Source organism: Balearica regulorum, chromosome 3 (genome assembly GCF_011004875.1).
Source record: "Balearica regulorum gibbericeps isolate bBalReg1 chromosome 3, bBalReg1.pri, whole genome shotgun sequence".
NCBI lineage: Eukaryota > Metazoa > Chordata > Aves > Gruiformes > Gruidae > Balearica > Balearica regulorum.
In genome coordinates, this window is record NC_046186.1 from 65,177,203 (window position 1) to 65,202,096 (window position 24,894).

The 24,894-nt window shown below is 43.6% G+C and overlaps 1 protein-coding gene across 8 annotated transcripts in view; it reads right to left on the bottom strand.

Annotated features, from left to right (window-relative positions):
* The window catches only part of NHSL1 (NHS like 1), a 184,324-nt gene that overhangs the window by 95,157 nt on the left and 64,273 nt on the right, over positions 1–24,894 (bottom strand). Inside the window, exon 1 of one of the 8 annotated variants that reach the window (XM_075748222.1) lies at positions 11,433–12,177. The exons of 5 other annotated variants lie outside the window; for them this stretch is intronic. In XM_075748222.1, the coding sequence (XP_075604337.1) occupies positions 11,433–11,637 (205 nt within the window). In that variant the 5' untranslated portion in view covers positions 11,638–12,177. Of the gene's footprint in view, positions 1–11,432; positions 12,178–24,894 lie in introns of those variants that run through there. 2 more of the 8 variants (XM_075748217.1, XM_075748215.1) reach the window with 2 other exon arrangements.

The following is a 24,894-nucleotide window of genomic DNA, read 5'->3' on the forward strand; positions in this document are numbered from 1 at the left end:
AAGCACTTTTAAGCAACAGGGATGAACAGAACCAATGTAAACATTTGGGAAAAAAAATCTGCCCATAATTAAAACTGATTTCCAAAACAACCTTCTTCCAATAAAACCTCTGAAACTATTTGAAACTGTTTTCCTAGAGAATAAAACCTGAAGCACTGACCTCTTACTTGAAGGAGCAGTTGTGAAATTGTGTTACGGTTTCTGATTGTTACAAAAAAAAAGTTCTTCTGTAATAAACCCAGCAATGTCTGCAGGTGCAAAGTGCTTGGCATTAAAAATAATAAAATAAATGGTTTTAGGCATGAGCTGTCTTCTGCCTTAAGTGAGGAGGAAAAAGACAATGAAGTCATGAATTAGTTCGCCTTATCTTTTGTTTGCCTTACTCTTCAGACAAAGGGCACAGAAAGGGCAAAATCTTTTTAGGAGCTGCTGTAGGTCAAGAAAGGAATCTGTAACCAACTTCTCCAAATTCATTCTGGAATTTCTTTGCCACAGAAGTCAAACAAAGACGGCATTCCTGTTTGCACGGGAAGGACCAAAGCATATAGAGGCTTACCATATGACAAGGAGAAAACTAATTATACCAGAACGGTCACTGACAGTCCTAAATCTGAAGAGAGGCTACCGTGGAAATTCTGAAGAAAAAGTCTGGAAAAACAACAGGCAATCCAATAATTTCAATCTGCTGCTAAAAGACCTGCTCCTAAATAAAAAATTACTGTTTTGCAGGGGTTGTGTGTCAAATTATCTTTAATTAATGGATGCACCAGGGCCCCCCTCGCGGGCACTTCCATTTGCCCGATCACCTCTGCACCGCTCCAGAAAATCGCCGCAGGTGCACTGCAGGTTGACAAAACAGAAAGCCCCCCTCGCGGGCACTTCCATTTGCCCGATCACCTCTGCACTGCTCCAGAAAATCGCCGCAGGTGCACTGCAGGTTGACATGGGCTGGCTCCTTCAGACTGACGCCATCGGTATTTCACTAGCCCTGGTAACAAGAAGCTGCTGAGGAATGCTCTGAGACCACGTTTGGGTAACCGGGAGTATCAAAATCATGAGAAGGAGGAAGGGCACCTGGAATTACCCTGTAATCATCCTGGTTTTAGGCTAGACGGCAAATCTTTAAAGGGTCAGAGGAACAAAGACAACCACACTGTTACGCATCATCCCAAATGGAGGAGAAGAAAAGAATGTATTGTTTCCCCAAATATGCACGATTGCAGCACAACGTAACTAAATACAGAGCAATCATCTCTTATCGAAAAACTCCCCAAGGCTGAAACACACCAGACAAACACAAAAGAAACAAACAGAAAAATCAATTTCTTTTCTGACCTAAGGTCTACAATCGTGCAGGCACACCATCAGTACCACCTGGGAGCCATCTTCATTCATGCCATCAAAAAATGCTTACCTAATGGCCCAGAAACAGTTCATTGAAATACTGAGCTAAAACCTCCAGTACTTTAAGGAGTTTTCTTTTGATTCACAGCTATGGGCCAAAATACACCCTTAAAAATGAACATAAAGGTATTGGCACTTTGGCATTCGCTGGCCTTGGGTAGCAAACTGAACCAGCACATCCATCAGCAACCGTGCGCAGAGCCAGGTGAAACAGCGGTGCGTAGGTTATTACAGCTTCACCTGTGCATTGCAATGGGAAATATTCCTGAATCCCCACCTGTTCCCGCTCTTTCCTCACAACAAACCCGAGCCAGCCCCGAGGCGTTTTCTGCCATTACCCCCAGGGTAGAAATGCAACTGCTTCTTCGCTGAGGCTCCGGCACATGTGTGTGAAGTATCAGCACAAAGGAGGAAGAACAAAATGAGTTATGTCTCATTTGACCTGATTAATTTAATAGGTTTGCTGCCTTCCCCACATTCCCAGCTGAATCACAATCTGCTGGAGACTGTGGAGGAGCTGCAGTGCCCTTGGTGTCAGGTCCCGCTCTCCGTCGTAGCCACCCGGCACCCGATGGGAGGAGTTGTGCTGCTGAGCGCAGGGGGTCTTCACCCTTTGCAAAACCAGGTCAAGTTGGCTACAAGTCAAACGTCTAATTTCATGCCTGGTTCTGCCACTGCATGTCACAATGACCTCATTTTCATTCAGAAATGAAAATGCCATATTTATCATATATGGCATTATATGCATTACTCAAGGTTAATAAAATTGAGTTAATAACTCCTGGATGAAAGTTTCCATGTAAGTGTACAGTATGCTGTAATCAGGCACCCTTACTCATCAGCTCCTCAGCAGTCTTGACTACAAGGGAGAAAAACAGATACAAAAGACTCCATGGAAATTACAAGCAAGTACAAACAAATTTCAGTTTCTAAAAGGCAACAGCCTCCACTATTCATTAGATTTTATACCTATTTCAGGCATTGAAATTAGGCATAAATGACAGAGCTGAAATTAAGAGCCTGTTTTTTCCATAGGTCCCTCTTTAATTAATGTAGTCACTAGCGAGGTGCCTACAAGAGTGCGATTCAGAGCATTAAGCCAAGTATGTAAACTATGAGCATCCCTGCTGCATTAGGGAGCAAACACCTGCATGTGCAAAATAAAACAAAGCCACGGTGAAGTAAGAACATTCACCTATGCAAGCAAACAAAAGGAAAGAGAGGCAGCAGGCGATGGGAGCCGGTCCCGACCGACGGGGATGTACTGCCTGCACCCAGGAGCATGGTGCCTGGTGGGCAGGTGCCGTTCCCGAGTGAAGCAGCGAGGAGGCCGCTGGCAGCCGTCCCTATCAAACCTGACTTGTCACCTGGCAAGTACAGCTTCTTGCACCACGGCTAACGGACACAGCTCACGGTTTGCGTAAGAAGCGGGAAGAGATGTCATGTCTCTGGCTCCCCCGTCCCTTCTGATATGCACGCACGCAAAGGCTCACACACTTTTATTACGGACCTGTGTTACCTTAGAGAAACTGCAACTGGGGATAACTTCTATTTAACATCTCCACGAGCTACTCTCAAGCAACACACAGCCCTCCCAATCCCTCAGCTTCTGCGTAACTTCACCAAAAGCCTTCCATGCAGTTCCCACATCTTTTCGAGTGAATGGGTAAATGATACACCGGTTGCAATGCATTTAATTCACAGCTCATAACTCCCTTCGGTACACTGCAAGTTCATTGAGGCTCAATGTCCAAGGAATCCATCTGCTTCAGGGAGATCAAATGCCAAGCAGAAGCTGCCACACCATATGTAAGGGAAGCTCTAGAAGGAGCAGAGGGCGTACATATTAATTACCTTTCCTTGGGATGGAAAATACACCATACTCTTATGTGTCCAACATAACATGCTCACATGCTGAAAATACACCTTGCATAGAGATCATAAGCACCTAAGCCTTGTATTTTAACAGATCAGTTCAGTCTTTATAACAATAAGCCACACATAAGGTTATAGTGGAGTTTCCATTACAATTCCCCAGGAAAAAAGAAAAAGACAACAAAGGGGTTTCTACCTACAAGTGGGATATAGAGGCCAGTAGATAAATTAATAGGTAAATGTTAGGGAAAAAAAACCCAAAACAGGTAAAACAGGTAGATGGAAAACGTAGAGTTTAATTTATTTTTATTGAGATTCTGCAGCTAAAAGACAGGAAGAAAATGTCTTTCACAGTTTAAATTACAAACTGTCAAATCCACCCTTTTTAATTGTTCTAAATATTGTAATAGAAGCTAAATACACTCTTGCGAAATTCATTAACTTTAGTCATTAAACTACATTCTTAACCTTTAACTTCACTTTCTTTTCATTTGTAATGGAGATTGGAGAAAAACAAGTAGCTCTAATATTTGCAACGTCCTGCCAGAATGGTGAGCTGTGACCACTCCAGAGACAAAGGTCCCCTCAGTTTTAGGGGACAATTCACAAGCAGTTGGCTAACCACTGCATGGAAACAGAAATTTTCATGTATTACTTGATGAGCAGTGACTAAGAAAGCACATACAGCGCGTTGTTTCAGCTCAAACAGTGCATACAATGTCTCGCTGAAAAATACCCGGTCTGCTTTATAAAATACAGCTAGCTAGGAGTAGAATGTGAAGGTCAGGAGACATCAGGTTTGACCCTCTACTGAGGGAGAAACATTTGCCCCAAGTTTTCAGCCTAAGGATTAGCTGGACTTCAGAGGAAACTAAAAGTATCCTGGAACAAGAAAAAGGCTGTGTATAACTCATGAAATACAACTTGAAGCCACTCACAAAGGTCAAAACGATACACACTCAGAAGGAAAATCACAGCACCCTGTGCGTTTCTCATCGCTGCAAAGCAGCAAGCAAAGGACACGCTATTCTGCAAAAAGCGCTTCTCTGGCTACAGTGCTAGTCCACATGTCAGGAAAAGCTAAACTGCAAGACAAATTGGGTTGCGATGTCCTTGTAACTTTGGAAAGACACGGTTAAGTCAGGTGCTACTTAATTTGTTTGCATTTCCCAAGACCGTGGTCTTCTGCAGAGACCAGCCAAGAAAACTCTTAGTGGAGCTACTCTGCACATGAAATTCAAGGTGCGCTGCAGAAGAACACGTTGATTCCCCACAGTAACACCTTTACAAGCGTGTTCCTCCTTTCAACTCTTTCATCATAACAAAAAAATTCCATGATACCCTGAGAGATTAAGACCCTTCAACAGAGTAAGCTTACGTTGGTAAGAGGTTATGGCTCTTGGATAGAACAGCATAGACACACTAAAACCAGCCACAACTGTTCATAAAAAAAAAAAAATCTACTTGGAAATGTCCTTTATCACAGACTGCAGTTCCCCAGCCACTGCTTCCTGGAGAGGAACGGACACACTGGGATCACAGCCAGGACAGAGGGAAGGACTGCAGCAAATGTTTACAGTCATAGAAAATTATTTTGTCTTGTTTCTATTTTCACCTGGAAGGTTTTGATCAGATGACAAAGAACAATTCTTTTTTTAATAAGTTACTTGTAGTATAAAAATAGAAAAGGATTGAAATTTGGTAAGGATTTTATAGAACGAATAGCAACGATGGCTGGATCCATGGGGTTTTTTTGATAAAGCAAAAGTAAAGATGTGGGTTTGAACAAATGATTCTGTGGTACATATCAACATTTCTTTCTTAAACTTAATTTGCTTCTGTAACTTACAAATTTTTGCTTAGCAAAGCCACTTTCAGATTCCCATGTACAGCAATGTTTACCAGAAGACATGGGAAGGAAGGAAAAGTTTTGATTAAATTTGCAATTATGTACAAACATACAGAAGTTGCTACTTCAAGTTGTAGTTGAATGCTGGACTTTCCACTGTCTCCAGCTGTTTTACTAGCATGAAAAGTTTCGATTGCTACTGTATATCATTAAAGTTTTACAGAACTTTCTGCTGTGCCACAATACAAACATGCTAAGACACATAGCATATGCCTCAGTAATTTAAGTAGTACCTCTGCTCCCAGCTGTGGACTGCTTCCATAAAAGCACAACATCCAACAGTTTGAATCACAAATATTAAGATGCAAATTTGACCACAGGGGCAACTTGCTACAGATGCATATAATTACACCCAATTTTATCTTTGCATACAGAACCTACAACATACAAAAGGAAAAGGTATGACAAGACAGAAAATTTGCTTTTGTAGAAAATCTCTCATTATTTTTTCCACTTAAATATTTAGCTTTTTATATGTGTGCTCAAATATACAAAATTGTGTGTCTATAAAACATTCATTTCTTTAAAAGAAGTCTTCCACAAAAAGGTATATAAAACATGTAATATTTGTTTTGGAGTTATTCCAGTCTCTCATACAAATGCTTTTTGAGGTTTCCATAAATGATTATTTATGGACTTGCCCAAAGCTTCAAGAATCCTTTTCACAGACACACACGCCCCAACACTACAATCCATCACATATTACTGCTGCTACAAATGCTAACAGCTCCCCTCGGGTTTATAGGCCCTTACCTACGGAGTAATTGACATGACTTTTTCCCCCCCTTGAACACAAGATCTTGTGCAAAAACGTACAGAAAAGCAGCCCCATTGGGTGGTTTTACATTAGAATAGCAAGTCTGGATTCAGTAATCTTGTTTATGGGGACTTACTAGTTCTTGGTACTCTTACATCTCATTACTAAAAAGAATGTGATTATTGCTCTGTCCCTGAAAGCCCCTCGTGAACTGTGTTCATGACTTAAAAAACAAAATTTAAAAATTCATTTGGACTTTAGAAAAAGACTCAGCTATTGCTCCGACGCTGCGTTAGACAGTATCAGAGCTGCAAATCCCTAAACTGAGTTTCTGCTGGAAGTACTGAAAATAGAAACTCCTTGGTATTACAAAACCAAAGGTCTTGAGTCCATGCCTCTGGAATGCAAAGAAAAACTCATCTGATAGTATTAAACTTACGCAACATATGTTTAAACCGACCACAGGTGGTAAACGCATAACTAAAGAACATAATTTTTACTGACATAATAAGGCAGCGCCAATATTGCTACTATGACAGAAGAAATTAATTGTTTAGTTTAAGGAAATTTACCCCCTTGGTAAGCATGATGTTCTCAGACGTGATATGAAGTGGGTGGTTAGGAAGGTACCTGACAGCTTTGGTATCTCTAAGGTAAGAGCTGTCATCAGGACATCAGGATTATCTCCATCGGACACACCACAAGGACACCAAAGGCTGAGCCTACAAGTAGTTACTTATGAATTGAAAGGACTTTCAACATTAAAAGGAAGTTTCACGTTTAGACTGTTTTTGCTAAGAAAAATGGGCATTCCACATGCTTTTGTATCAAGGACCGAGACTTGGCAAGCAGACAGCAGAAAGCCAGTGGCTGCCACCTTTTGAACTGGGTTTGATCAGTCTTTAAAAGATTGTGGTTATTGGAGAAATGAGGTTTCTGTGACTAATGAGTCCAAAGAAGTGTTGCAGGTAGTACAGCCTGCAGTAAATAGCAGCCAAGGCTTTTGACTTTCTTGTGATGCAGAAAGGTTGGAAAACAAACAAGTGAAACAGGGGCAGCGGGTGAAAAATCAGAGCAATAAGCAGAGAAGGAGCTGAGGGGAGAAGGGAAAATCTCCCTGTTGGGCAACAGCTTCTTTTCATGTATTGTCACCTGCAGCCAGACCTGAGTGCTAATTGTGCTTCTCCAACATCTAGCCAGAAGATCCCTGCTGCAAGGAAATAACAGGAGAAGTAAGATCACTAGCTCAGGTGTATTTAACTGCTCCAGAGAAATGTCTTCCCTTTCTCTGCATCCCTGCCAGCATCTCGGGGACACCAGCAAGAGCAGTCATGAAGGCAGCACTGCCCTGAGCTGCTGTCCCAAGCTTTCCTTTTCCAACCCCCAAAACCAATGGAAAGGAACAAAGAAAAGAAAAAAGAAAAAAAAAAAAAAAAAACAGAAAAAAAGTCATCCAAACTCAGTAAGATGCTCTGATGCTGAAATGTGATTCATCTCCTTTTCTGCAAAGTCAAGGTAAATATAGTGGGATCTATACCACAACGTGACTCCTGTGTTACCTGTATTCAAAGTTAACTTGCTGTGTTATACTCACGGTAAACAGCACAGGCCCACGTGAATGACTGCCACATACTTCCACGGGTCAGAAACCCTTTGCAACACACACAAGCACCTTCACTTCAGTTTCAATAAACAACTCTGTCAGTATTTTTCAATAATGTGGTTTTTAGGGGGAAAAACGCTCTGAGGCTGGGGTTTTTTTCAGTCTGAAAACAGCGGAGGGCAGGACCAGCACGCCGCTGGTTTTACACGCCTACCGCTGCACCTCCAGCACACACAGAAACGCACGGAGAGGCATCGAGCAGCCCCCAGACCAGGACCTGCTCGGTTTTCCAGGAACCATGAGTGAGCAAACCTGCCCCTGCTTCTGCTGGGATAAAAACGAAGCTGTTCCCTGGATTCCCATTGAGCATAGCAGAAGCAAGCTGTGCCATCAGAAGAGCAAAGTAGATGAAAACTGGAACTTCTACCAACAAAACGCTCCAACAAAAATCTAAGTCTGGTCCTACACCTGCCTCTTCAAAGCAGCTGTACTAGCAGCAGGCATCACTGCACAGGTGTTTTCTGTGAGGGAAACCAGGCTGTTACCCCTCACACACAGAAGGTACGGAGCACTCACAAAGCTGCCTCGTGAGCCCACAGGACCCTTGCTCAGCAGAACAAGCCAGCTGTGTTGACCAAGGCGGCGGCAGAGCAGCTACACGACGCAGAAAGCCGGCGTCTGCCACTCCAGTGGCTTCTACGAGAGGGATGACCCCAATCAGCAACACCCCTCGGCGAAGGTGCCTGGGTACCAACTGCCCCGACACGCCGCGCGCAGCCGCACGCAGCATGGTCAGCTCCACGGGCTCAGGCTGTAACGGGATGGATGAATTCAGATCGACTCTGGCCACGCTGGCCTGCCTTCTCCCCTTGGAGCAACCTCCGGGAGGGGACAGGGATAAGGAGCGCCTATGCAAGGGAAAAAAAGGACACCTGGAGCACGTGCAGAATCATTTCACATGCCCACACACCGCCTCCAAAATAAAGAAAACTTCTGCTACCTCAAAAAGTAAGAAATCTGAACTAAAAATTCAGGTTAAAGAAGAGAAATATGTGAGTTACAGTGTGCTCTCATTTCAAAGGCCCCTCAGCTGACTGGGGAGGAAGAGCGCTCAGTGAGAAACATTTCAAACAACCAACCTTTATTTGACTATCAACTTTTACCATCTCTTTTAGTAACTGCTTTATAAGATGTGACGTCTAGTTGGTGCTACTGGTTCCAAAACACTCTGCACTACTGTGTAGCTTTTAAGAAGGAAGAGTCAAGCAGCGGCACCCAGCTTGACTTCCACACAAACAGAGGTCAGCCGTGCAGTACATCAGGGTGTGCCCCAGGTTTGTAGCTGGTGTTTACTTTTTGTTTTTCTTGCTCATTTTGAACTGATAAATCCAACCAATCTCACTGCTCGCTACTGTTTGCAAGTTCCCGTTTGCGGCCAATGCAGATTAGCCACTTTGCTGGTGAAATACCACACAACACATGCTGCCTTCTGCCTGTCACCTAGCAGCCTCGTGGGAATGCAATATGAGCCGGGAAGAGCAATGAAGCGGCAAAAGAATAAGAGGTTTAAAAAGACAGGAAGAGAAACAGCTCAGAAAGAAAACCAACAATTCCTTCATTTCCAATTTCTGATAACGCTCCTGCCTTTACGTGCACAGTTGAGCAAAGAAAAGGGTAGAAGGACAGCCTGTGATTTGTCAGGCTGACCTTTTTACCAATTTACCTGAGAAAGAACTGGAGGCAAAAGTATTCTGATAGATGAAATTTTAATGGTTTTTCAGCTAACTTAAACAGTCTGATTTCCTATACAAAACTAGCCATCCTTCCAGCCTGCTGTGCATCCCATTTCTTTCTAGTCTGTGTTAATTTTAAGTGATGTGGTTAACTCGAGCCGCAAAGACAATATTGTTTTGAGCCTTCCGTTCTACAAAGGCTGGCAAGCCGTAACGCAACGGTCCAATGGCGCGAGCTAATTTGAGAACACAAGCATTCATTTATCACATGTTTTGCCTTTGAACACAAACCCAAGATGACGACTCTGCTAAGTACCCAATACTCAAAACTGCTCTGACACCATGCAAGCCTGACTCGCAGCCCTGGGTGAAACGTAGCCATGACAAGTTTCTCCTCCCCAAATATATAACCTAAACTCCCTTCAGCCCTGGCAATCCCCTGCCAGTTTGTCAGCTCCCTCCAAGCAGAGGATCCCGGTCAGACAGAAGTACACAGTTAGATTTATGATCCAGGCAGATTTTACAAGTCAAGTCAAATTGTGCCCTGAAAAGGGGAATAAGCCCTGCATAATCTATACCTCCCTCCACCTTCCTTTCAAAAATGACGTATTGTCATCTCCGCTATAGGCAGGCAGGGAGGCTTTCATAGCTTGCTGCCCAATTACGGGAGGAATTCTGCCCTCCCCCTCCAGCCTGTACAATGGGCTCTTTATGTAAATCACTCAGAAAAATTAATACACCATTAATCCATCAGTAAAGCTTCCTGTCCCATCTCTGCCTTGCAGCAGGAGCACGGGCTAAGGAAGGCAGCATGAGAAACTTTATGGAAGCCACATAGCGACCAGCAGCAGGACTGCGAGGTTCTTCTGATCCACAGCACATAAGATCCCACAGGCGTTAGGAGCGTATCTGACTTTGCTCTGCAATATTAACATGCCAACAATCAAAAGTAAAAATTAGCCACCGTTTGCAAATGCAAACTCCCTTTACAGAAGGTCTTCGGCATCGAAAGGGGTTAAAAAACAATCTTCAAAGGACAGATTAAAATTGTCTCCTAGCGTGCTGGGAGCAAAGCACATGCGTATACATCCTGTGTTAGTGTTCCTGCCTCCAAACCATTTACTGAAGCCACAATTTACTCTGACTCGGAACTGAAATTCTGGGCAAATAGCTATTTAACTGCTCCCAGAAATGAAAAAAAATAAAAATCCCTTTGAAGTTCAAATGTCCTTGAAGAGCCTGCCTGCTCTTGCAAAAATGACCTTACAGCAGAATTGAGTCAACCTTACACTTTCCATTAACAAACTAGTGCTCTGGCAGCACTAGAGAAATTACAACCAAATCCCTTCATCAAGTATTTTTAACCACACACACAAGTGCCTACCAGCCAGTAAATGCAGTGGTAATGGTAGCTCACCATCTCAGAGAAGCAAAGTTCTGAAATTTATTTTGATTTATGGTAAATATGAGGTATGCTTGAATGAGTACCTGAAAAATTCCACTCAAAAAAAAAAATCAACACAAAAAATAAAAGTACTTTTTTCAGGTTTCATAAAAAATACCCCTCAGGTTTGACTATTTCAAGGGTTCCTTCAGAGCTGCCTATCTCGCATCCTAGATCTCCCTCCTCTTGTCTGCAAAGCAATTCCCACCACCATTCCATTATCTCTTTCTTTTATTTTACATCTGGGACCTCTTTCCCAATCTGCCCTCATAAAACAAAATACACTTAAAATTTTCCAGCAGGACCATCCAAAAGCCACCCAGTCTGTTACAAAGTGGAGTCTTAAATGGCTTTTGGTACCACATAGAGAGGACATACTCTTGCAGCACCTGCCCAAAGGATCTGCCGCAAGTGACTATTGACTACAAGAAGCATAAACAAAACTTACCTACACAGTAAGTACCTTTATATTGCCCAGATAGGAAATTATAGGGTTTTCCTTGTTGCTTACTAGAAGCTGTCACAGTTTTAAAACAAATAAAGCCTCGGCAGGGTAAGTGCTGCACCTAGGCTTTTGTGCTGCCCTCTTCCTCCTACCCCACCTGCGGCTCCGGGCTCCCAGCGGGACCCGAGCAGCTGGACAACGGCACGAACCGTGGGCTGACACGGCAGCAGCAATCCCAAGGGTTAAAGAGAAAGCGAGTCACCTTTTCTCTGCTGGCTCCTGTAGGTCCAGTTCTCGTCATCCTCGTCTACCTGCTGCACGCACATGGAGGAGAGCTCACCATCGCTGCGAAACAGTCTCTTTGTCTGCCTTGACAAGGAGGAGAAATTTATCCAGCTTACAGCACGCGAGAGGGAGCCTGGGTTTTGTTTGAGTTTGAAAGACCTCGAAACACACTCCTTTTTCATTTTCTTTCAAGCCAGCTACTGGCCTCGGTTCCAAACAGACCTTTCTGAAATTGTTCCTGTCCCCTTTCTCAGCGGTTTGTGTGGAAGGCTAAACAATTTCAGTACGACTTCCGTCCAGGTTTCTTCTCGCTGCATTTAAACCAGCACCAGTATGGAGGTAGGTCACCGTGCCAGCGCGGCTCCCCTGAAGCTGTTTTGATACAGCGCTTAGGGAGCTGCCAAAGAAAACAAAGGGGAGAAAAGCAGCAGAAAGTGGCACCTTGCAGCAGCTCAGACAAGCATGTAACGGCTGAGCAGAATGTAGTACTAAGGCACGTGTTTTCCCCATTCTCCACTCAACAGCAAAAACTGTAGCTCCACTCTTCTCCCTGGCATCGCTCCTGGAGCGTGCATGCAATTCAGTCCTCTCTTCTGGCTCCTCAAAAACACTCCAGGCAGAGATCACGCCCCGGCGTGGCACAGCTCGGGACGGACGACAGACTGACCACACTTCTGCCTCCTCGTTCTGGCTGCCCTCCTCGCCCTTAGCGAAAAGCCTGGTGAAGGAGCTGCGGGAAGACTCCTAACAATAAAACAGACTGCGTGGCTATCGCTTAGGATTAGAGTGAAATATGATAGGCTCGCTCTCCTAAAAGCACGACCGCAGAAGCAAAACTCCTCCTTTCCTCAGCCAGCTCGGTGGCAGCACAAACTTCTGAACCCTGTGTGCAGAAATAGAAAAGCACTTGTGCACCTCTGCGGACTCGGAGAGAGGAAAAATAAAATTCTGGAGCTTGTCACAAGGCCACAGCCATCCTGAACAGAGTGTACTGAAAACATTAGTGCCCCTGTAACTGGTGGTACATTTTAAAAAAAATTAAATACAAGTGCATCAACACAAACAAAATCTGTGCATGAGCAGACATTTTCAGTGACCAGACTCCCACTGGTGTGACTGCAGCTCACAAAACAGGTTCCGCTCCCAGCTGTGCTATGTTCTGTCACCTTCTCTTTAAACTAGCAGCTGGAAAAAGCAGTCCACGGTGTGAAGGTTTTAAAAAGTCAGGCACTACTGAAAGCTGCTGTAATGCCAGTCGCTTGCCCTGCATGCCAACACCAATGCTGCTTCCAGGAAGGAGTAAACCTGGGAGGGGGAGAGGCAAAGGCAATATTTTAAAGCAGACAGAAGCTGGCAATACCGAGGCATCCCAATACCCATGGGTTTTGATGGGATTTGTCACCAAGATGCAAGTTGACAAAAAACACCCAAGTTTGTATCTTGCAGCAAAAGAATAGACTCGAATGTATGAGATACCCAATACAATCAGCTCAGTGAATCCTCAAGGAGATGCTGGTAGCAAGGAACCCAGGGAAAAAAACCCAACAAACAAACCACAAATCCAACCAAAACCCAAAAAACCACCAAACCAAATAACCAAAATCCAAAGAAGTGCCACCTATCTGAAGAACAAGCATTAATGCCTTAACATCCTAATGGCTGCAAAAGGAAAAGCAGCTTAAGAAAACAAGGGGACAGTGTTTCAGCTCCCAAGCTGTCAGTCAGATTTACACTATTGCAGAACACGCCCCGACTCCCTGACAGATGCTCTCTCAGCCCTCTGGATTCTGCTGCACAGCCTCTTCAAAACCATCAAAAACAAAGGCTCCGGCTTTTTCTGAAACTTATGGTTCTCTGACTCATAATAAGAGGATAAGGTTTAACCCACTGACTGGGAGGCAAAAAGCTAAGTACTGTATCAGATTACCCTATGAATCAACCAGGCACACCAAAGTGACCTTTGGCTCCTACTACCATAGCACAATGGGGTGGCCAACTGTCTTCTGTAAATAATTTAATAGGCTGCATTTAAATTGAGCTTGCCCGGCGAGGTATAATGCATATGTACATACACAGGTCTTCCACCACTTCCCAAAGTCAGCAGTGGTGTGGTGGGGTTCAGAGGGGGCACTGAGGGGGTGCGTGAATGGAAGCACATGCTGCTAACATTTGCTTTTCTTGCTATGTCATCAAGTCCTTCTATTTTGGAGTTTTTCATCTTAAAAAGACACACTACCCCTGATGAGACAAGAAATTTGGGTAGGGTTGGGGGGGGGGGGGGGGTTTATTCTTTAGATCTTTGCTTAAAAGAAGATTTTGAGAATGTGGGTGACATACCTCTAGAGACCCAAACACCAGAATATCCACTTTGAAGCAGTCCATGTTCAAATGGGCAGGATTTGACGTAAAAATCAAAGACCATGCTTGAAGTCAACTTAATGTTTCTTTTCAGACAGAGCAAACATTTGGAATTGCCAGTACCACAAAATACAGAGAACTGTAAACTACCACAGCTATTACTGGCTAAATTATACAGAGCCAGATGTATAAAAACCCTGGTAGGAACTGTAGAATCACAGTCATCTTTTCTACACTGTACGTCGTAGAAACAGAAGATTAGAGAAAGCAACAAGAAGGAAACCCTTTCAGGTTAACCCAAAATGCCAGGGTAAAATCCCATAGACCTGCCCAGAGTCTTGGCAGCGATTTGATTTTAGGAATCTTCCTGACCTGTCTGGAGCTCTGCCTTTGTATCACGGTGCTGAGTCACAACCCGATGATGCAAGGGTGGAAACATTGCTGCAGGTGACTGACCATAACATTTCCACTGTTACTGTAAATACAAAGTGGTGCAACGCTTTGCTCAGAGTTTGGTATCATTATATTTCATTGCAAGAAAATATCCATCACGATACTGTCATTACCATGGAATGCCTTTTATTTGTAGGTAATAGGAAGCTTAACATCAGTGTATGTTGTTGCACATGTAGATCAAAAGTAAATTTCTCATGATCAAGAGAAAATAGCAATTATTGTTTCAAAAGCAATACACATTGAGGCATTAACACCAATGGAATTGCAGGTTAATCCATGCTTTAATCAGTAGCCAAATGCAAGGTCAAGGAGTTGGAAATCTTAGCATCTGACACACTTTAGAGGATTAAATTTAATTTTCTAAAACACTCTACAAAACCATTTCTGAAAAACGAGGTATGGTTCTAATAAGCTTAGATAATTTTCCAACCTATTTCCTCCCTTATGACATTGTCATACAAGTAAATGGGCTCCATATTTTCCAGGTTACGCATGTAAAGATTAAGGCATTATTTTTGGTTCATCTCAGCAAAAACCAGGAAGGAATCACAGAAGAAGAAAACCAGGATTTGAAGTAAAAAGCTAAATTGGTTCCTCCCCACACACTTCTTTCTAATTATTTTTAGAGGTGAACAAGAGGAAATATGCATAGTCTCCCATCGGGATTTTTACCATCTATCACAACCCGATCGTCAACGAATTCTCTAAAAGTTAAGCACACACAGACATACGGCTCACAGCCACTGCATTCCCCTAAGGCCAGCAGACAAAAAAAAAAAATTGTTGCACGGAAAAGGTTTTGGTTCAGTGTAAAAAACCAACAAAACAGAAAGAAGAAAAAAAACCCCAAACCCCACAGATGTGCTCTGGTTTTGGTTGAGAACTCCTACATTTTCTAGTCTATCATTTCTGATGACTCAACCAGAGAGTAACAAGGGCAATTCACAAGTACAGCTTCCTACGGCAGCCACTGCTCCAACAGCCCAGAGAACACCTCTCTCCCAAGCTTCCTGGGTGTTTTCCTGCAAGTGGTAACAACTCATCACCAGCGGGTCATAAAGCCATTTGCATGAAAATGGTGAAAAGCCCATTGAAAACACCTTGCCTGCAGCCTCAACCCTTCCTTACACAGCTTTCACTGCAGCCATGGACCCTCCATCCCAGAAACTGCCCCCACATCGCTGGATCTTCTATGTGTGGTCACCTCCCCAGCACCACTCATCACCTCTGGGCAGAGATGTGTGGGAAATTCAGTAGCTCGTGAACCTGACCTCCAGAGGTCTTTATCTACAGCATACCTGTTCTTATAGGTATCCTATACAATGCTCACAAACCTGTAAAGTAATCCATATTCCTGCATGATTATTTACAGCAAAGCAGCCACAGAGAGCGTTTTGGTATTACAACAGAGCCTGAAACTTCCAGTTAAGATGGTGTCCCTTTTTGTGCAGAGCACATAGCGAGAAACTCTTTCCCTTCCAATGTGAATGGACCCGAGAGGGGAAAAAAATACTAAAGAAGGAAAACGATCAAAAATGAAGTTACTTGCCCAAGATCACAGAAAGGATAAGCAGCAAAGCTAAGAAAAGAAAGTAGGTCTCCTGGCTACCAGCCTTGCGACCTACTTAAGTAGGCCCTGTCTCACACAAAAAGCAATGCCTATTAATTGCTTCTATCACAACCATTACAGAGCCTTTGAATGCCCTAATTACAAATTAAAATTTCCTTTCTCTTTTGTTACCCATTTTATCCTTTTAGGGGTTTTTTTTTCAACTTAAAAATATACCATACCATAAATAAGCACCTAAAAGAGAAGGGAGTTCTGCACTGTAGGACTGCTCCAAGCATCCCATCCGTGTTTCCAACTTTATTAAATCTGGGGAGGGTGTGGGGGGTGTGGGGAGAAAAAAAATCAGACTGCAGACAACCATAGAGGATATAACAGTTTTTGGACAGCTCTATATGATGCATCTGCCACCAGCCTCCCTCCCTTCGACTTCTGTACCCTGGTACTTCATCTGGGCAGGCAATATTTTCTCTGATTTAATAGGTGTACTTACCTTGGTAAAGACATTTCTTAAAACCAGAGGGAGAGTTTCTGTAAAGCGCTAGGCTAAGCCGGGCCTGGTTATCCCTGCACCACCAGCTGCACGTAGGGGTAACTCCCTCCCAGCCAACCAAACCGCTCTTACTGTGGGAGAGGAACCCAGCAAGGAACACCAACAAGGCGCTTGTGCAATTTGGTTCTTAGCAAAAAAGTAAGATATTTGTAGGAGGGGCAGAACGAACACCAGAATCACCCAGAAACAAATGCTGCTTTTCTCTAGTTTGATGCCAAAAGAGCAGGCAAGTTAACTGTGGTTAAGACACCTATCTGCTTCAACCGGGTACAAATACGATCACAAGCTTTTGGTTTTCTTAATCAGCATCTTTCTAGAACTGATGCAAACCCCAAATTTCAGAGAAAATCTGCTTCCAAGTACGCAAGGAGTTGGCAATCACTGACTGCGGGAGCAGTTTCGAGTACTGAGCTTTGCTGGGGAACAGTACGATGGATATTCTCAGGGATGCAGGAGGAAAGGACTCGAACTGCACTGTTTCAGCCCTGTCCGTACACAGCCGAGTTTTACTTCATGGCAGCCAGTAACTATTTTCCAAATAAAGCAGCTTATATTTATTGGTAAAATAACTCCTGCTCTCGTAGGATGCAGATGCTAGGTGAAGGTTTACGTCATCGTACAAAACCTAGGGGGATGAGTAGTAGGACTGTGATGAATTCAGACAGCGTGCAACTGTTCGGACACTTCAGAGGCAGCCCTCCTCACCAGCGCTGCGGGGCACGGCACCGCAGCTCCCCGCAACAGGAGCTCCCCGGGCAGCGGGCGGGCGGGCAGGCAGTGCAGGCAGTGCGGGCAGGCAGTGCGGGCAGTGCAGGCAGGCAGGCAAGGCAGGCAGGTGCAGGCAGTGCGGGCAGTGCGGGCAGGCAGGTGCAGGCAGTGCGGGCAGGCAGTTGCAGGCAATGCAGGCAGGCAGGTGCAGGCAGTGTGGGCAGTGCGGGCAGGCAGTTGCAGGCAGTGCAGGCAGGGCGGGCAGGGCCGGCAGGTGGCAGCAGGGATCCAGCGGCCTGGGCGCGAAGCCCGCTCCCTGCGCCCGAGGGGTGCCGGGGTGAGCGAGAGATGTAAACTGCGACACAGTTACGGTGACACACACTTGTGATTTAGCTTTTAGCAATTTGCTTAGAGAAAGCTGTTATTATCTCTGCTTAAAATGTAATTAATAATTTTAGTGTTTTTTGACGCGGGCGTAACAACTCACTAATTAAGACAGCTCTGCTAAAAGCTCCCACTAACTGTGGGCGCTGCCTGCTACAGAAGTCCTCCAGAGCTGCGGGGCTCTGCTTTCGTAACACAAAATCTTTTTAAAATCTCTTAACCAAAGGGTCACCTCCCCTCCAAAGCTGAGGCTTGGCCAGAGAAGTACTCCCCTCACAACCCGTTAGCCAACACGTCCCAAGTGTTGATAGTCTGTGAAGATTAACTATCCAACTATTGAATTTTTGAGGAGGGAATTAAGTTTTCTGTCTAAAGAAGAGATGAGGTTTTCTTCCCCAGCCACTCGTCTGTTCATTGAATCAGCAAAAGTTATCAATAACTGTTCTGATCAACACGAGAAGTTACTGACAGGGCCTGGGAGAGAAACTCGAGAGGTGCTACAGAAGTAAGGGGGCATTGAGCACCCTGTTACTCCTGCCCCGCACTGACCCTTACTCCACCAGGCACCCACCCGCTCCAACCGCTGTCCCAGCTAACGCGAAGGATGCTCCAAATCAAACCACACTCTGCATCTCGTCCGGCCGCTCCTACCTCCCAGGAAAGCTGTGTGCTTTTGTAATACCCTTTCCCTACTTCGCATATGTTCCTCTCCACTTTTGTTTACCTAACGCTCTTCAACACTCTGCAATGAACATGTGGATTTAAACAAATTCTGACTTTATAAATGCAACTTGCATTGCTTTGGTCTAAATTTTAAGATCAGCTTACTCTCTGCTACTACTTTACTCAACATATGCTATGTCCACATTAAAAAGGGCCTCAAATCACTTTTAATATCTGAATATGCACAAGAAACTTTGCAACATGCCAGTCACATTAGAAATTTAGAAATAAGAGATTTAGGTGAAGCACAGGAAATGTGTACTGGATCATCCAAGTTTCCTGTGGAAATGCTGACAACTGTACTAAAAACAACTGGAGGCCAGTTAAAAAAAACCAACTGTATAAAAACCATTTATTGACATGTGAGGACCATTCTGCCAGTACAAAAGTACCCTAGACAACTAAATAAATGTCTTTCTATTTCCCTCTTCTCTGATTAAGAGGATACCAGAGAAACTACAGAGGGGAATACGGCTGTTTGCTTTGAGGTGGAAGCCCTCTGCTGGTTAACATAAACTAATTAACGCACTAATCTGAATGTTTTTGTAGATAACAGAACCACAAAGAACAAGAAAGGAGAGAGTGGCTAAAGAAGCAGCAGAGAAGGATCGTCGGTAATCTCAGAAATCCTCATTCTTCGTCTTATTTATTAAGTTCAGAAAGCAAAAGGTGTTTGTTTTCCTTTCTTTTCTTTTCTGCTGTTTGTATTTACACATGCCTGGACTTAGAAAATATGCAATTTAATAAATCTTACTAGGAACTTGCAATAATGAAATGTTGAAAAGGACTTTTAGAGCCCAATGAGACATTTGGGCAGACGTGACCATTCCAAGACCAAAAACATAGTTCCTATGTGTGTTATAACCAGCTCTCACTGTTTGACACGCGAAACATGGGACACTATTTCCTCCTATAGATACAAATGCTGTTCGCATACATCTTTTTGTCTTGAGTCCTGTATCTTTAAAACATATTTCGAAGTTACTTCACAGCCAAACCAGCAAGATTATTTGACCTTACTGACATTGTACATATGTCTCTTCTAGGAACCAAGCTAAGAATGTACTGTTTCTGTCAGCCACGCATAAATATTGAACTTCAGAAGACAGACAGAAGGCTCACTTTTGCATGTGTGTGCGCAGGTACAGGATTGCTGTCGTGCCTTTTCAGTTCATCTGTGAGTTTGCATGCCTGCTTAGCCTGATACGTGGTAAGTACACAGGAGTGTGTTGCAACTCTGGACAAAATTTGTAAATGAAACCCAGCCCCGCCACGCCTGGAGGAATGCTGCAATCTCCTCTCTTCCTCACAACAGGCTCTAGGTTAAAAGAAACTCATTTCTAGGCGGAGGATGAGCACAAGGAATGTTGCTGACTACACAGCGAGGGAGAAAACACAGAGTTTGTGTCTTAGTTACTGTCCTACATAGTTATATTTATTCCCAACTAAAATAGCCCTATTAAAAGCTTGGTAAAAATGCAAGAGAAAATAAACTCCTAAAATAATGAACATATGGCCTAAGTATGTGTATGCGCTCTCTCTATATGGAGTCCCTGTGCATGTGCTCACTCCATATGTACACATCCGTGCCGGATGCTCAGCAGGAGCACCAACTGTGACCAATGACAAAATTTTTCTAACCCCCCCCAGCAATTTCCCCTTCTGCCATATACAGGCCTGAAATCAACCTTGATTCTTTTTTTTGCAACCCTGAAACATTTTAACATTTTCCCCTACCAACAGCAGTTTCTAGCTGGAAAAAGACCTGAGAATACAACAGAATAATACACAGGGTCATTCTCGTAGAGCCTACGGTCCCCCCAGCAGACCCTATATAAAGCATTTGACACACAGGAAGGGTTCTATTCATCAGCTGCCAGAACAAGGTGAGGACAGGAGGGAAAATGAAAGCCCAAATTATCCTCAGTAGAAGAGAAGACAGGATAAATAAGGCCATTCACGCTGCCAGCAGGAATAATCTGATGCTGCCTCTCAACCACCAGCATGTGAAATAATCAGCCTCACCAGAACAGCTGGTTAGTCGCAGTTTAAAAAACCGAGAGTGTCAATTCTTAAATTGTTGCTCTTTGCTCACAGCACAGAGAAAACCAAATCAAGGCTTTGCAATCTTCTGTAATTTGCACCACAGCTTCTTGTTTACATATCTAAAGAAAGCTCATCTTCTGGCATCCCACTTACTTAGTGTAATACAGGGTGGGAGGGGTAGAAAGTGAAAGAGAAATCACGTATTATTGAAATTACAGGTGTAAAAAATGTTTGTTCATCAGATACTAATCTGCTGAGAGCCCAGTGGATGTCTCCCACAATACCAGCACCCCAAATCAACTTCTCCCAAGGAGGAAAGAGTTTAGAAAGCAGACTTACTGACTTCCCACAGCCAATGCCAACCACCAATCACTATTTCAGGCGGTTTCATCAAGGCAAAGAAGATTCACACCTTGATAGTTATTTTTAAATGAAGTCGCCCTGACATTTCAGTATTAACCAGTGGACTAAATTACAGGCTTAGTCTTTACCTAGGGCTTTTTCCTGCCCACAAGACAATCTGCTTGCAATACCCTGCTAGCCTGAAAGCAACTCTAGGCTCCTCATCACACAGGTTCTTCAAAGCCTTCCTCTTCAGATGCTTGGAAACCAGGTATCAATCCTGATGCATCACTAACCCCCAAACACTTCCTTCAGCACGCCTCCTCCTATGGCCAATGCCAAAATACTGCTCCTAGCGGTACCGGTTTTTTCTTCTTTTCACTAAATGAAGTAAAGCAGTTGGCACAACCGGCAGCCCATGTGCCATATCCAGTATTCCATGAGGTCTTTCACCTTCTCCTTGCCAGAAACAAGGAACATGGCTCGAGCTTGGTAACTGAGCTTCCACACTTACGTAGGAAGAAGTCGAACAGTGGGAGATCTCCACGAGGACAAGCCCAGGTCCCAGGGCAGTGCACCACAACAGCAATATGTCTTTCCATCTTTCAGGAGGTAAAGGGTGAGGAAAAGAAGTGGGACCCAAAATGGAAGCTAAACCCTTTCTTACTGTATTCTCTGTGTAAGCAAAAGTAAAGGCCACTAGACATAAAAGGAAATGTCAAACTAATTTAAATAGCACATCCCCAAAGCAACATATTCAACATATGCTTTAAAAGATAGATTTTTATTGTAAAGAAATTACAATGAAAATGTAATTGCTGTGTTTTTCACCTAGTTCTGCCTGTAAAGTCAAGCCACCTTCATCAACATGAAACCTACTGCACTGAACGCAAATGGAAAACAAATGACATTGAGAAGTAAGAGATATTTATTATTTCACTTCCAATAAACATTCCTTATTTACAGGCATCTGGCAACTGCCAGCAGTAGAAACAGATGCCATATAGATATTCCTAAAGAAATACGAGTACAGACACATGGGATTACACAAAAAAATAAATTTATGCAGAAATACTTATTATCTAACCACGTGCTCTATCGCATACCACATTCTTGTTATGCAACCAAGTTTATTCACCCGGAGGAGTCCGCTGACAAATAAGGAGAATGTTTCATATGTATTTATTCATCAAATAAAAATAACAATGGTTTGTAGATGGGAACTACCACCTTCTTTTGATTCACATGCCTCCCATGCTACCTGTTTTAAACTCATCAAGTTGACAAGATTATCAAGATTGCTTAAAGAGCCAATATTTCTCTGTGGTACTTTTTTTTCCTGAAATAGCAAAGTGGAAAACACGCTGGCTTTCTCAGCCACCTTTGGCATAGAGATAATGCCATGCTCTGTGGTTAATTGCTAGCTCTTCTTCCTCCAAGGCACTGTGAGTCATCTCTGCTTTCCACACTGGTGTCTTCCAAACAATTCTGGGTAAAACTGTGCTAGTTCATTCTCACCAAAGACATTGTATGAGAGCACAATTACACAGAAGGGATCACATATTAAACAAGTTTTTTTAAAACATTCCATTAAAAAATGTGCAAGGCAAATACTGCAGTAACTATTAATCAAGTCTAAAAATAAATTAAAACTGACTTCATGAAAGACGCCTTGGCATTTGCCAGCATTTAAAGCTTTTCCTTCAAGTACGAGCATGGCCACAGCAGGATTTGCTCCTCTCATCCAATGGCACCTTTTCCAAGCTTAGACAAACAGATGTGAGGAGACGCTTTCAATCTTTTCCTTGCAGACAGTATTGTTTTTTCATTACGACAAAGCGTTACTGAGCTTGGCGGTAGAAACCACCCACTTTCAGGAACTCTCAGTGTAGTTAATATTCTTCTGCCTAACAAAAGATGCCTTGGTCTAAGGCTGTTTCTACAGGCTGTTGTTACTGCACTGCACCCAGCTGACCTTCATTTATGAAGGGCTGCTCTGGTTACAGGATCTTGAGTTATTCTGTTTAGTTTAGGGCCAGCCAAAGGCAACAGACTGACAGCTCTAAAGATGACTCGGGGTGGGGGGAAATCACAGCTTGGCTAAAATATATGGTACCTGCCAGCATCCTTCAGCAATGAATGGGCCATCTTAAAAGACATAGTTTAGTTGTCAAGTTAGTATCCTGCAAGATTTCTCTTAGAAAAAAAAAAAATTGAGGAAAAAAAAAAAGTGCCACTTCGTAGACACTTATAAAACAACTAAGCAAACAGACACAAAGCAGCTCATTTATGGCTCCCAAATTCTGGGCTGCTTGAGGGGTCTCTGTGAGCATCTTGGGAAAAAAGTTAGGACAGCCCCCAGAGAGTGCTTGTAGCCACCCTCCTGGGTAGTCAATGGGATGTCCCCTCAGGTGGAGTCGTTGCAAATTACTTTTTCTTTTGCTCTCAAGCCAGAAAATAAACTTCTCATCTTTCCCTGCCCTCTACACACTTGTTCCTGCGCTGGAGCATGGCAGGGCTCCTCCATGTGCAGGCACAGCCACTTTGGGGACTGCCTGGGACTCTGTACCACGGCCTTTCAGAAATGCTGGGATTTAATCTAAATCACTGCAGCGAGCCAACTTACAGCCCCAAACCAGCCGTGTTGGCACAACCGAAGGGACAGCAAGCTGAAGGAGAAGGATGGACACAAGCACTGAAAGAACAGGAACTTCTTCAGAAGCAGAGCACATCAGGTTAACCAGCCATATCCCCAACGCTACATCTATCCAGGGGTTTCTACAAACTCTCCAATTCTCTTCTGGCCAATTCAGGGTATTGATATGGAAAAGAAGGTCAGAGCAGAGTGCTTTCCTGGATCCCTATTCAACTTGTACTTTAAAAAAAAAACCAACCAAAAAACACAGAAGCTTTGCTTTTCAAACAGAACTCTTCTTTGGAGGCAAATCTATTTGCAGTGGTATTTTGAAAATAAATAGTGTTTTATTTTCACCATGTGTGGGAAAATGATACCTGAAGTCTTTGGTAGTTTTCAACACAGGAAAAAATACTAAAGAAACTCCGTAGTGGGGTGAGGTCAGGGTTGGGCAAAGAGAGTACTCAGAACATTTATGTGAATTATGTCACCAAAAAAAATTCAAAACACTTCATAAAAATGTGTGGAAAAGTCACTGCCAGAGCACAAAAGGAATATGGCATCCAAGATCACAGGAAGGTCATTACTGGATGCAGACTTTTTTTTTTTTTTTTTTTTTTAGGTTTGGCAATCAGTTTTGCTAATGCTGGAAGTTCTCTGCTGTGCTAAGAAGGTTTCATTGTATCCAAAAGCGTCTCAGCAACCAGCCAAGACAGGGATCAAGAAAGGGAAATACTGTTAGGTTCTCCCCAATTCAGGAGAGGATGAAGCCAAGGTAAATAATTTGAGCATGCCATCTTCCAAAGTTAACTTTTCTTCTAGTTCACGGGTTATTTCTACATTGTCAGCCAACTATTAGACATTACAATTTGTTAGGGCAGCCCGCTGAAATTAAGTGGAAATGTATTTCCACCTTAATTCTAGGGAACCTTATTTCCTTTACAAATTTTTGACCCTAGGCCCCCTTGGCAAAGTTGTTGCCTGCTGCTTGGCTTTCAACACTTCTTTTTTTTTTTAAATGGAAACCTTCACCTCCAGACCTTACTGCAGAAAGCCACTACAAGACAGGGCAGAAAATACATTTCTGTGCTAGAGTGGCAAGCACGGAGAAGGAAGGAAAAAAAAAAAAAAAAAGGACAAGTCATTCATGTGAGCGGAGGGTAGGACAGGCATGCCTGGCCCTCCAGCCCTGACAGAAAAGAGATGTCACTGCCTTGCAGCCAAGGTGAGGACACAAGCTCCCTCCTCGACCAAAACACATAACACGAACACACCCCTTCTTGGAAAAACAGCTCAAGATACAGCCTGAAATATGCTCCTTGCCTTCAGCAGCAGGTCCCCTAGGCACACACTCATCCTTTAGGCACTACCGGCTAGTTTTAAGCCTAGAGAGGGCTGTTGCCTTTGCATGTCTTCAGCAGGGGTTCATCTGCAGTTGTCCTACAGGTTCTGCCTGTAAAACCAGGTCTGCCGTCTCCTTGCAGGGAGGCTGGCCTCCTTCCTACCTTCTTTTCTCATCCCACAGCCTCTCCATAACGACTGCTTTCTTCTCCAGTGATGGACACTGTTAGAGCCACACAGTGACACATAAGAAAGTATCTTTAACCTCATCGAACATTTTCTCCAGTATCATTCCATCTCCATACACAGCTTCCCAGGATAGTGCA